Source organism: Schistocerca americana, chromosome 5 (assembly GCF_021461395.2).
Source record: "Schistocerca americana isolate TAMUIC-IGC-003095 chromosome 5, iqSchAmer2.1, whole genome shotgun sequence".
In the NCBI taxonomy this organism is placed as follows: domain Eukaryota; kingdom Metazoa; phylum Arthropoda; class Insecta; order Orthoptera; family Acrididae; genus Schistocerca; species Schistocerca americana.
In genome coordinates, this window is record NC_060123.1 from 622,205,306 (window position 1) to 622,218,536 (window position 13,231).

Sequence of the window (13,231 nt, forward strand, 5' to 3'; positions counted from 1 at the left end):
TTACTTTGTTTAAATATCTGATTTTATTTCAGTTTGTTTTCAAAATACAGTGAACGTTTGTTTATTAGGATTTTGTTGCATTTGTTTACTCTAGCTGTTTCGTTTTATGTTATTAGGTTGTTTCGTTATCTGATTGGTATATCCCGTAATACATGACATCACTTGGTCTGATGGTGTAATTCGTTGTACTCATAGGTTCCCATCAGAGTCTTACGTCACTGGTGTGTGAGTGTGTGTATAGGTGCCGGTAGTAAAGTTTCATTATTTAATGTATTTCCGTTTTTGTCAAAAATTGTGATTTCTGTTGTCAATAGTCTCACTGCATTTTGCTGTCATTCTACACTCCTGGAAATGGAAAAAAGAACACATTGACACCGGTGTGACAGAACCACGATACTTGCTCCGGACACTGCGAGAGGGCTGTACAAGCAATGATCACACGCACGGCACAGCGGACACACCAGGAACCGCGGTGTTGGCCGTCGAATGGCGCTAGCTGCGCAGCATTTGTGCACTGCCGCCGTCAGTGTCAGCCAGTTTGCCGTGGCATACGGAGCTCCATCGCAGTCTTTAACACTGGTAGCATGCCGCGACAGCGTGGACGTGAACCGTATGTGCAGTTGACGGACTTTGAGCGAGGGCGTATAGTGGGCATGCGGGAGGCCGGGTGGACGTACAGCCGAATTGCTCAACACGTGGGGCGTGAGGTCTCCACAGTACATCGATGTTGTCGCCAGTGTTCGGCGGAAGGTGCACGTGCCCGTCGACTTGGGACCGGACCGCAGCGACGCACGGATGCATGCCAAGACCGTAGGATCCTACGCAGTGCCGTAGGGGACCGCACCGCCACTTCCCAGCAAATTAGGGACACTGTTGCTCCTGGGGTATCGGCGAGGACCATTCGCAACCGTCTCCATGAAGCTGGGCTGCGGTCCCGCACACCGTTAGGCCGTCTTCCGCTCACGCCCCAACATCGTGCAGCCCGCCTCCAGTGGTGTCGCGGCAGGCGTGAATGGAGGGATGAATGGAGACGTGTCGTCTTCAGCGATGAGAGTCGCTTCTGCCTTGGTGCCAATGATGGTCGTATGCTTGTTTGGCGCCGTGCAGGTGAGCGCCACAATCAGGACTGCATACGACCGAGGCACACAGGGCCAACACCCGGCATCATGGTGTGGGGAGAGATCTCCTACACTGGCCGTACACCACTGGTGATCGTCGAGGGGACACTGAATAGTGCACGGTACATCCAAACCGTCATCGAACCCATCGTTCTACCATTCCTAGACCGGCAAGGGAACTTGCAGTTCCAACAGGACAATGAACGTTCGCATGTATCCCGTGCCACCCAACGTGCTCTAGAAGGTGTAAGTCAACTACCCTGGCCAGCAAGATCTCCGGATCTGTCCCCCATTGAGCATGTTTGGGACTGGATGAAGCGTCGTCTCACGCGGTCTGCACGTCCAGCACGAACGCTGGTCCAACTGAGGCGCCAGGTGGAAATGGCATGGCAAGCCGTTTCACAGGACTACATCCAGCATCTCTACGATCGTCTCCATGGGAGAATAGCAGCCTGCATTGCTGCGAAAGGTGGATATACACTGTACTAGTGCCGACATTGTGCATGCCCTGTTGCCTGTGTCTATGTGCCTGTGGTTCTGTCAGTGTGATCATGTGATGTATCTGACCCCAGGAATGTGTCAATAAAGTTTCCCCTTCCTGGGACAATGAATTCACGGTGTTCTTATTTCAATTTCCAGGAGTGTATGTTGGGTTCCATATACAGGGTCCAGAATATGATTCTTTTATGCGTCGAAACTGGCAGCATGTTTGAATAAACGACGATTACCAAACTGGAAGCTCGTCTCAGCAGGTTGAGGGGATGAGCCGTCACAAGTCAAATGGCGTTTGAAACCCAACTGTTTCTTCGAGCGGACCTGAAGTACGGGTCAGCAATGCGTATTAATGGATTTGTAAATGCAAAGATGCTTTAATTTTCACAACAGTTGTCCTTCTGAAAGGGACTTAACTCGGAAAGTCATTTGAGTTTGTGTGCCATTTCCTTGGGAGCCTACTATAGAGATCTATTTCAACAGCGCTTCCTCCACGCTGCATGACGTTTTGCGCTAATCTAGCGTTTAATGTTTTTTTTGTTTTTTTTTTTTCAGGCGGCGGTGGCAGTGATGGCGGCGCCAGTGAAGCAAGTCAAGGTCGCTGCTGGTGTGGCAACTGGTGAGTTTTCGAGTGGCAGTTCTCGTGGCAAACCCAGTTTACCATTTTTATTTTTCTGAATTGAGTACACGTGTCTCCCTCATCGGCAGATATGTAAGTCACTCGTAATGATATGAGGACCAGTTCTGTCCAAGGACCCTTTTTCTTACGGGATGTATTAGAGGATGAGGCGGCTTCCTCACAGTTACTGTTCGCAACCGTCGAACAGCCAATTGCATTACGTAACGTTTGACGCAGTCCCGGTGACGTTGCCACTCGACAATGGTTGAGGAGCAATCGGCTGGAAGGTCATGGAAGTATGATCGCTGGACGTGGCAGCAATCCTGAGGAGACTTTGGTCGGAAAACTCGTGGATTGCATGTTCAAATTATAGTAACATTTATCCCGTTCAATAAATTTCGCACGTTCTCATTCACCGCTACTTGCGGATACAATGAAATTTGTACCTGAAAAGTGTTATAGTTTCGACGATCAGGCCTTGACAGCTACACAAAGGTATTTAGGATATCTTCCAGAATCGTACTTGACGGATGTAATTAATCGCTGTTTAAACTGTGGGGGAACTCTCTTGAGTTGGGGAGTATTATGTTAAAAAATAATTGCCTGCCCTAAAAAGAAATTTCACAGGCCTCAGAACTTTATTCTCGAAACAAAACTCACTATTGTATTTTTTTAATTAGTTTCATGAATGTGTCAGCTCTGTTGAAGTATGCAGAAGCTTGGAAATCCAAAGGTGCTTTGTTGTATTTATAAACAAAATGCCTTTCACTGGTGATGTTTTTGAGTGTGTTACCGCAGAAGCGTTCAACTTTAATCTGAAAGGCCTATTATTTGATTTTAATCATCCTGATTATAGATTTCAAACACTTGGCATTTAAATTCCATGTGTAATGAGTAGGTACCTGTGGTTGACAACATGACTCAAGGTCATAATCACACTTGAGTTTCACTTTCCAGTTTCCTAGCCGCACTCATCTCTAAGTCATTCAGTTTCAAATTTCATAAAAACTGTATTCTGCATGTTTACTGCTGATAACCTTTTCATCTGTTCGTAAATTTGTTACGAGAATTGTTTTACGTTACATCTCTGATCTGAATGGTTTCCTGAAGAAATATCTTTTATTTGTGTGTGCAACTGTAAACATTCCTTGTGGTAGGTTATGGTCTCTTATCGCGCCATACCCAGTCCCCCTCCCTCTATTCCTTCCTCTTCATTCACCTTTGACTAATGCCTGTCTCCTCATCACCCTCACCCTCTTCCTTACCCCTCTCTTTTCCTCCCCTGTCCCTTTCTGTCATACACATCACCTGTTCTCGCCTCTGTGTGTGTGTGTGTGTGTGTGTGTGTGTGTGTGTGTGTTGGTGTTACACTTTTTCCACAATTTCTGTATCAGCAATTTACGTTGCTAATATGTACGTTGTCTTACAGAATGATTAGATCTAGTTGTGGGACGTAGTAGAGAATAAGGGACAGTTCCGGGGCGAAATTCAAGGTCACAATTTGATATCGCTCCCACGTTTCGTGGACATTTCCGTCAGATATATTCACGTGCCCCTCTCCCCTTCCGTTGGCTACGGCTGTATTGCACCTATGTGTGGTACATTCAAGGTCAGGATGTAGTCTGATACCCCACCTCTCCCTCCCTCCTTACTAGTCTCTAGACAAACAGGAATCATGTTCCCCTACTCTCCTCCTTTTTTTCCTATTCCAAAAGTGTGAGTTTGCTGTTTAACAACTGAGACAAATATAACGGTAATTTATGTGTTAGGACACTCTGATATTACAATGTGTGATTAGGATGGGGTTCAGTTACTATAATTTAATGAATAATGACATATTCTGCAAAAGATGAGAACTATAACGTGTCACGTAAGAAAAAGCGAGTTACTTTTCTGTTGCTGAAATGGCTAACAGTAAATTAACGACAGCATGACATTCCTACAAGCATTCCATAATCTGACGATTACCCATTCATAGTAACAGTTTCTGGCCCATTTTAACCCACTTTCAAGAATACAAACATAAATACAGAACTGAACAACTAGTACAGTGTCATATTTACGTCAGTTATGTCGACTTCCACATTAAATAAAATCAGGAAAGTAATATTTGGGCAAGATATTACTGCTAAACACATAATCCAAGCAGACAAGCCTATGTACACATCCGTCCTTTGCTATTCACAAATCGTTACAAGTTTGTTGATTTTTATCTCAGTATTACAAAGTCACACGCATGAATGAGAGACTGAACTATTAGCACACAACACAATTAAAAATATTTAAATAATATGCTACAATCCCCCACGATAAGCAATAAGCACAGTGTGATATTTTAACAAGTACACACATATCTCGCTTTTAACAGACAACACACTGCAACAAATACATACCAAGCTTACAAGGAAATTCCACTTCTATTGTTACTGTGTTAAAGGACAGTGTCACTATATGGTTGCCTTAGAGGATGACAGGTTTTCTATCGTTATACAGTATACTAATCTACTGTAGTTAGTATACTGTATAACGATAGCAAAAAATCAACTATGATCACACATGTTACTTTTAAACATGTACTATAATTCACTACAGGCACAGGATAGGAACGGTAGGAAAAGCACTGTATTTAAAGTAAACTGAAAAAAATACAGGGAGTAGTACTGCGCGAGGTTCCAGATAGCTGTCTCCGTGCCCACTGCCGCCCTGTTGCCTTGCGTATGTATATTGTTAACAGCGTCCAGCCTCAGGGAACCACCACCACACACCACACACCAATGCCTGCAGCCAGTATACTATTATTTCCTCACATTACACAACTTCGACACCAGCAAAAGGCAGCAGCATGTGACACAACTGGAGGGAGAGAAATATTGTTAACAGCGTCCAGCCTCAGGGAACCACCACCACACACCACACACCAATGCCTGCAGCCAGTATACTATTATTTCCTCACATTACACAACTTCGACACCAGCAAAAGGCAGCAGCATGTGACACAACTGGAGGGAGAGAAATTACTCTACCTTTGTCACACATCTGCATGCTTATCCGATATGGGCAATGTTCATAAAATCTGACGCAAACACTGGAGAGAAAGTGAGTGAAAAGGAGAATGTTGCACAAGGCACAAACCCTCAATAATTCGTCCACAGACAGTGGACAGCGGCCTGCAGTAGCTCACAGAGTCACACCAGTCAAGAGACAGCCAGTATTGGAAAATATGATCCAGACTTGATAAGCTGCAACTCACCAGAATATATTTAATGCCAACCACTACAGTATTTTATTACTGCATCTACACTCCTGGAAATTGAAATAAGAACACCGTGAATTCATTGTCCCAGGAAGGGGAAACTTTATTGACACATTCCTGGGGTCAGATACATCACATGATCACACTGACAAAACCACAGGCACATAGACACAGGCAACAGAGCATGCACAATGTCGGCACTAGTACAGTGTATATCCACCTTTCGCAGCAATGCAGGCTGCTATTCTCCCATGGAGACGATCGTAGAGATGCTGGATGTAGTCCTGTGGAACGGCTTGCCATGCCATTTCCACCTGGCGCCTCAGTTGGACCAGCGTTCGTGCTGGACGTGCAGACCGCGTGAGACGACGCTTCATCCAGTCCCAAACATGCTCAATGGGGGACAGATCCGGAGATCTTGCTGGCCAGGGTAGTTGACTTACACCTTCTAGAGGACGTTGGGTGGCACGAGATACATGCGGACGTGCATTGTCCTGTTGGAACAGCAAGTTCCCTTGCCGGTCTAGGAATGGTAGAACGATGGGTTCGATGACGGTTTGGATGTACCGTGCACTATTCAGTGTCCCCTCGACGATCACCAATGGTGTACGGCCAGTGTAGGAGATTGCTCCCCACACCATGATGCCGGGTGTTGGCTCTGTGTGCCTTGGTCGTATGCAGTCCTGATTGTGGCGCTCACCTGCACGGCGCCAAACACGCATACGACCATCATTGGCACCAAGGCAGAAGCGACTCTCATCGCTGAAGACGACACGTCTCCATTGGTCCCTCCATTCACGCCTGTCGCGACACCACTGGAGGCGGGCTGCACGATGTTGGGGCGTGAGCGGAAGACGGCCTAACGGTGTGCGGGACCGTAGCCCAGCTTCATGGAGACGGTTGCGAATGGCCCTCGCCGATACCCCAGGAGCAACAGTGTCCCTAATTTGCTGGGAAGTGGCGGTGCGGTCCCCTACGGCACTGCGTAGGATCCTACGGTCTTGGCGTGCATCCGTGCGTCGCTGCGGTCCGGTCCCAGGTCGACGGGCACGTGCACCTTCCGCCGACCATTGGCGACAACATCGATGTACTGTGGAAACCTCACGCCCCACGTGTTGAGCAATGTGGCGGTACGTCCACCCGGCCTCCCGCATGCCCACTATACGCCCTCGCTCAAAGTCCGTCAACTGCACATACGGTTCACGTCCACGCTGTCGCGGCATGCTACCAGTGTTAAAGACTGCGATGGAGCTCCGTATGCCACGGCAAACTGGCTGACACTGACGGTGGCGGTGCACAAATGCTGCGCAGCTAGCGCCATTCGATGGCCAACACCGCGGTTCCTGGTGTGTCCGCTGTGCCGTGCGTATGATCATTGCTTGTACAGCCCACTCGCAGTGTCCGGAGCAAGTATGGTGGGTCTGACACACCGGTGTCAATGTGTTCTTTTTTCCATTACCAGGAGTGTATATCTGAACCTCTTCATTCTTTTCAGTAATAGATCACTATTAAAATCACAACATCACGAGGGCGAAATCGTCAGACAGATTGCACAACTACGAAGTTGGTGGGTTCTTATTATGAGGGTTGCCCAGAAGGTAACGCACCAAATATTTTCTTCAACAGTTCTTTATTCAACATAACGAGAATTACACACATGAAAGAATGGTGTTTTTTCTACACACTCTGTTTTTCTACGTAAGCTCCATCCTGTTCTATGGCCTTCCTCCAGTGCAAAACAAGGGCGTGTATACCCTGTCGGTACCAATCCTTGTTCCGATGGCAGAGCCAGTGATTCACTGTGTGAATCGTCTCCTTATCGTCCTCAAAATATCTTTCACGAATGGCATCCTTTAATATCCTGGCGAATGACAACATCAGCTCGCGGCAACATGTCAGGTGTGACAGCCGTTGATTGTCTCCCCGACCGCTGCAAATCGTGGCGCTCTGCCGAACCGTATTCTGAAGACCTCACCCTCCGTTCCCAGCTACTAACTGTATTCCTATCGACAGCAGATGCTCCATAGACTTTGCACGAGCGTTTGTGAATATTCCCCACAGTTTCTTTCTTTGCAGTGAGAAATTCAATGACGTCACGATCCTCGTAAGGTAAAGCGCCTATAGATGCCATATTGAACATGTCCTGCAGCTGCGCTATTAGTTGGCGGTGACGAAAACTTGGCGCGCTCACTCAGGACACTTCAAGTAATACATACGTAACGTTTCGCATTCGTAACATTGTTTTCGGCTGAGAAAAAAATTCGGTGCATTACTTTCTGCGCAACTTTCGTAATTCCGCATGAATTTGACAAAGGATGTAACACATCATGCATACTTTTGGGGAGAAGATTTCCAGTACTGTTCACGTACGGTATCGCTGGAAAATGTGGAAACAGGTATCAGTCTGTGAGAAACGTATATCTTCCATGAAAGAAGTCAATTACAAAACTCCTACAGGACTTGACGTCTTTTTACTAATATTTTCTTGTTAGCCTGAGGCCCTTAACAGACTGGATTCGTAAAATAGCTCAGGTTTTTGTCTTTAGATCACGAGAATATTGTGGAGGCAGTCACCAACAACACTGGTACTCCAGTATCATAATGTAGTTTAGGTGTGCATAATTTTAATATATGAATAATGTATTTCATCTAATATTACTGTTTGTAAATTGTGACTCGGTGTGTGACGGATGCCACTACCTCTTCCTTGGTTAGTGAAGTCGTCAAGAACTGTGCTTGATGTTTGTGACGTGCAAATTATTGTGTGGGTTCATCTTCTTACGCACTTTTCAGAGATCATTGTCTTGAAATGTATGTTAATGAGTATGTGTCTCTTGGCTTCATTCCGTTCGATTTCCATGTCAACGTTTCTATGTTAACGGTCCACTTTGTGTTTGTTATACATATGTGGCTATTGGCTTTACTGGTTGACTTCTACTCGGTTGCTTTATAGGCTCTTGTAACTTATGTATACAGGAGCTGTTGCACGAGACGTTCTTTGGTAATTGTTGAGGGATATGTATAATGTACATTACTTTGAACCCTGCGGGAGCACATTAATGGTGGTTGTTACTAACATTGGAACGGTCTTCTACGTCCAGTAGATTTTCTGGAATTAAGAGAAACACGGGTGAGGCCTTGCGTCCAGTACATTGACCGGAATTGGAGATATTGCGTACATATGGCCTTTCACTTACGCAAAACATAAATTTGCTACGAGATTTTGTTCGTGGTCATTATGGGTATGACTGTGTTGCTATAATACCAGGGGAGCATGTATTCTTAGCTTTTTGTGACTTCAACGCTATTTGTACACCAGCTTTTAGACAGTGATTTACTTTGCTTAAATATCTGATTTTATTTCAGTTTGTTTTCAAAATACAGTGAACGTTTGTTTATTAGGATTTTGTTGCATTTTTTTACTCTAGCTGTTTCGTTTTATGTTATTAGGTTGTTCCGTTATCTGATTGGATTCGTAAAATAGCTGAGGTTTTTGTCTTCAGATCACGAGAATATTATGGAGGCAGTCACCAACAACAATTACCTTCTATGGCAGATGCTGCGGGAGAGCAGTATGTACTGTTGGGTGCTAGATCCGCCAGAGATGGGTGCTGAGGAATAGGTGAGGCTTAGACAGAAAGCAGAAATGATTAGAAGCACAGACAATCTGTGTGATACTGGTGTTTACTTAACTTGATACAGAAAGTCCAAGAGAATCCAGTAAACAGAGCCTGATCGTCATAAATGATCACGATACAGAGACGCTACTATAAACTCCTGAGGCTTCGGCCGACTGCGCTCATAGACTGCAGGTATACACGGCTCGCTTCGCTGCCGGCGCTTCTTACTCTGGCACCAGTGGTGGAACCGTCGCATGGTCTATTGGCAACGTCGGGACGTGTTTTGCCTGGTGTGATAGCGATACTGTATGACACCACACTGTAAAAACAAAATCCAGGAGAGTTTGTTGCGGATGATGGGTTACTTTCTCGCACACCCTCTACAGAAGTGACAGTAATGCGGAAATACAGATCTTTACCAGTAGCTGTTCTTTCTGTGCTAATGGAGTAGGATGGTTGTTACAGTATTCCCTATCACACACTGTTACGAATCTGATTTTCTCGGCATGGTCCCCAATATGGACCCTAGGATCATCTTGGAAAGATGTATTTCGAATGCTACTTAAGATTCTAATATGCATACGCAGCTCTCACAGTGCACGGTCAGGTATATAAAGAAGGTGATGATGATGATGTTTGGTTCGTGGTGCGCTCAACTGCGCGGTCATCAGCGCCTGCACAAAGTCCCCATTTTCACACAGTCCAATTTTTTCACAGCCCAATGTAGCCACTGTCACGAATGATGATGATAATGAAATGATTAGGACAACACAAACAACCAGTCCCCCATATAGCAGGTGAGTTCACGTAACGCCCATGTGGGTGGACAGAGGTGGGAAGTGGGTGGGCTGTAGTCGAAATCTGATATGTATTTACTGTACTAGACACAGTAAAATTTAGATATAATAGAACCACCAGATTTTTCGAACCTCTGCCATTGAGACTCTAGTGTCCCATCTATAGTCGATGTGTTTACAGCTTGTTCTTAGCATTTTATAGTTAAGGAGATGAGTTTTCTGTATCAGATAGTCACTCTAATGGTCGGTTATTCGGTTTTCATTCTAAACATTAAGTACAGTCATGCTAGACACTTATGTTTACCAGAAGGAGGGAGATATGGGAATCCATTCAACATATGTTGAGAATGTTTATCGACAGGATCCCGAATTTATACCCATACTTGTTGGATTCTGAGGCAATGAAATGAGTAGTCCGATATCTAATCTTATATTCCAACCTTGCTCCTTGATATCTATCTGTGGATCAGGAATGCTTTCACAGTTTGTAATGACTTTCTCCCGCACGTCTGAAACGAGAGCAAACTTGTCATTTTCCGTCACTCTGACCATATCGACCTCAGTTTAAGAAGCAACATGATTTCCCTGAAGCGTTTACTTGAAATGAGAGACTTGTAAAAATGTAGAGCCTGACATACGGAATACTAGGTAATGCATAAGGCTCTTCTAATGGTAGTGTCCAATCCTCACCTTCCAACTCTCCACGCACCTCAGTTTCATTGCATTTTTGCAAATGTTTGAGAACAGATTCGTCAGTAAACAAGCGTCAAACATACGACGGAAAATGACACATGCCACATCTTAATATTTATGAAAAAGGATCAGAATTCGACTGATGAAAAAGCTGTTTTGCACGCCTTCTAGGACTCCCATTATTATTAGGGACTGCTTCCTCCTTTGGTCCATCAGGAGCTTCAATCTACGTACCGCAGTACATTTAATATGGAAGCATTCTATTCCAGAATTACGACGCCTTTTATCATGTGCATCGACAAGTTGCACAGTTTCCAATTGCTTGTGCTGAAGCTCCGCACCATCACAATCTGCCCTCTGTGAAACTCACATACATTACGTGCCTTCCCCATTCTGTATATATCACTGCCCTCTGATTTATTAGAGCTCCGTGTGGAGCCTTGTTTCGAATCATAATCAAAATCATTTTAAATACTGTGTACATGCGCTTCTTCAGTATAAGTTACCCGTGCTTACATCTGCTCAACCGTGAGACCTGGACGACCAGCCATGTTGCACTACTTCACACTGACTCTTTTCTTATTTATGAAGGGAAGTTTTATTCCGTCAAAGATGCTGCACATACCATTTAGATATCTGACAGGTAGCAAGTGTCCGTCAGTTTCCGGTCGTTTAACAATTACGGCAGCACTTTATTGAAACAAATAAACTCGGCCTTGCTACAAAGTGAAACTAACTGACTTCGAAAGAAAGGCATTGTAATTGATCGACTGCCTGGGAGAGTACCATGAAAAATCTCAATATTACCTAATTAAGACTGACTGCTTCGGGGCATAAAACATGTTATTTGTAGCAGCACACTCACCCTGCAATTTGTCTACTGCGATAATAAGAACACACGATAATTTTCTTGTGCAGAAGTACAAGTTGCTGACACTCAGGGCCGAAAAATGCTATAAATTATGATCCCCCCATCTTTAGTTTTAATTATTTGCTTGTAAACTGTGTGAAAACCTGTTTTACGCATCCGGTTCCATTGCACTGCTGGAATACGGCTATTCTTCTTACGGAATCTGCATTTCAGTATCAGGATGGGGTGAATATGCTGTAGAAGAGTACAGAAGAGTACTTCTTAATGTAATGTTTGTTGATTGTGCATATCAATACCAAAGACCAGTAGTTTGCTAAGAAAGAGTACTCACAGATATATGAAACATGTAATCACTCCACTGAAAAATTAGGTCTGACAAGTGTAATGTAGACTACAAGACATACAGCATAGGAGTAATATATAAGTGTTACATTAAGGATTTGGAAACGCATTTTTCTCAGGCCAGGACCTTGTTAAAGGTGAGGGATAATAACTAAGGTACAAAATGTTTTGAGCAGAATTAAACCATTTCCTTGAATAGGGAATTTTGCTCTGCAGTTAAGTTACTGTTATCATAACAATGACCCAAGGAAGTTTACCTATAAAAGTATCCCTACAAGACACTCAAAACCAAAAAAGGCTATTAACTATGCATTGTCTGCCTATGTTTTTAATTTTGCACATATAAACTTGGACTAAATAATTAAGAGAGACAACATATGTACCATATTGTACGTAAGTGGCATATTTTAGATAAGTAAACTTTGTTTCAATCGTGGACTTTGTTAATTAATCGTAACATGACAGATTCAAAATGAGGCAGCACCCTTCCGCATCCCACTGAAAAAACTTGATTGGAGACCTGAAAACAAAAGAAATATTACGTGATATACTATTACATGACCAACATATGTTTAGGCAAAGGCAGCACAAAGGCTTGACAAAAGCCCGCATCTCGTGGTCGTGCGGTAGCGTTCTCGCTTCCCACGCCCGGGTTCCCGGGTTCGATTCCCGGCGGGGTGAGGGATTTTCCCTGCCTCGTGATGGCTGGGTGTTGTGTGCTGTCCTTAGGTTAGTTAGGTTTAAGTAGTTCTAAGTTCTAGGGGACTGATGACCATAGATGTTAAGTCCCATAGTGCTCAGAGCCATTTGAGCCATTTTGAGCTTGACAAAACTCGTGTCACAGTTGGAATTGATTTGCAAGGTTACAGCGCCTTAACTATCAGTTTCTCTGCCCACCACATAGTAATCATCAGAGTAAAATGTCCACCTCACACAGATATTGTTGGTGAAGGTTACAGGAAATTAAAGTATTGTAACATGGTCCCAATAGCATGGGTAAAGTTAGAGTTCAGTGTATGTCATCGCTCAACCAGAATCATTCCTTTCGCGATGTGACTGATTGGAGGGGAAACCTTGTACAGGAGAAAGGACATGGAATATTACCACCTTCCAACTCGCGAACTGTAGGCAAAAGTATATGAGGAAACCTTTTTCTCAGATCGCTAGACAATAATTCAAGCAAATCGTATTAATCAGTTTTTATTACAGAAAATAAATGACAATATGTTGTGGACTGGCAAGACAGCCAATCCACTATGACAGGAAGCCGAAAGGCACGCGTTTAAGCTCACGCAGGCTGGCGTGAGGTCTGGAACAGGACAAGGAATTGAGACTAGCAAAAAAGGTACATAGCTTCTGGAATACTTAACTTTAATCCATAATTGGTGAACATCGGTCTGACGGTACATGCATCACAAGATCAATA

General features: G+C 44.3%; 1 protein-coding gene across 1 annotated transcript in view; it reads left to right on the plus strand.

Moving 5' to 3' along the window:
* The window catches only part of LOC124616724, a 54,957-nt gene that overhangs the window by 23,076 nt on the left and 18,650 nt on the right, over nt 1-13,231 (plus strand). Inside the window, exon 2 of the mRNA XM_047145084.1 lies at nt 2,166-2,229. Within this exon, the coding sequence (XP_047001040.1) occupies nt 2,166-2,229 (64 nt within the window). The remainder of the gene's footprint in view (nt 1-2,165; nt 2,230-13,231) is intronic.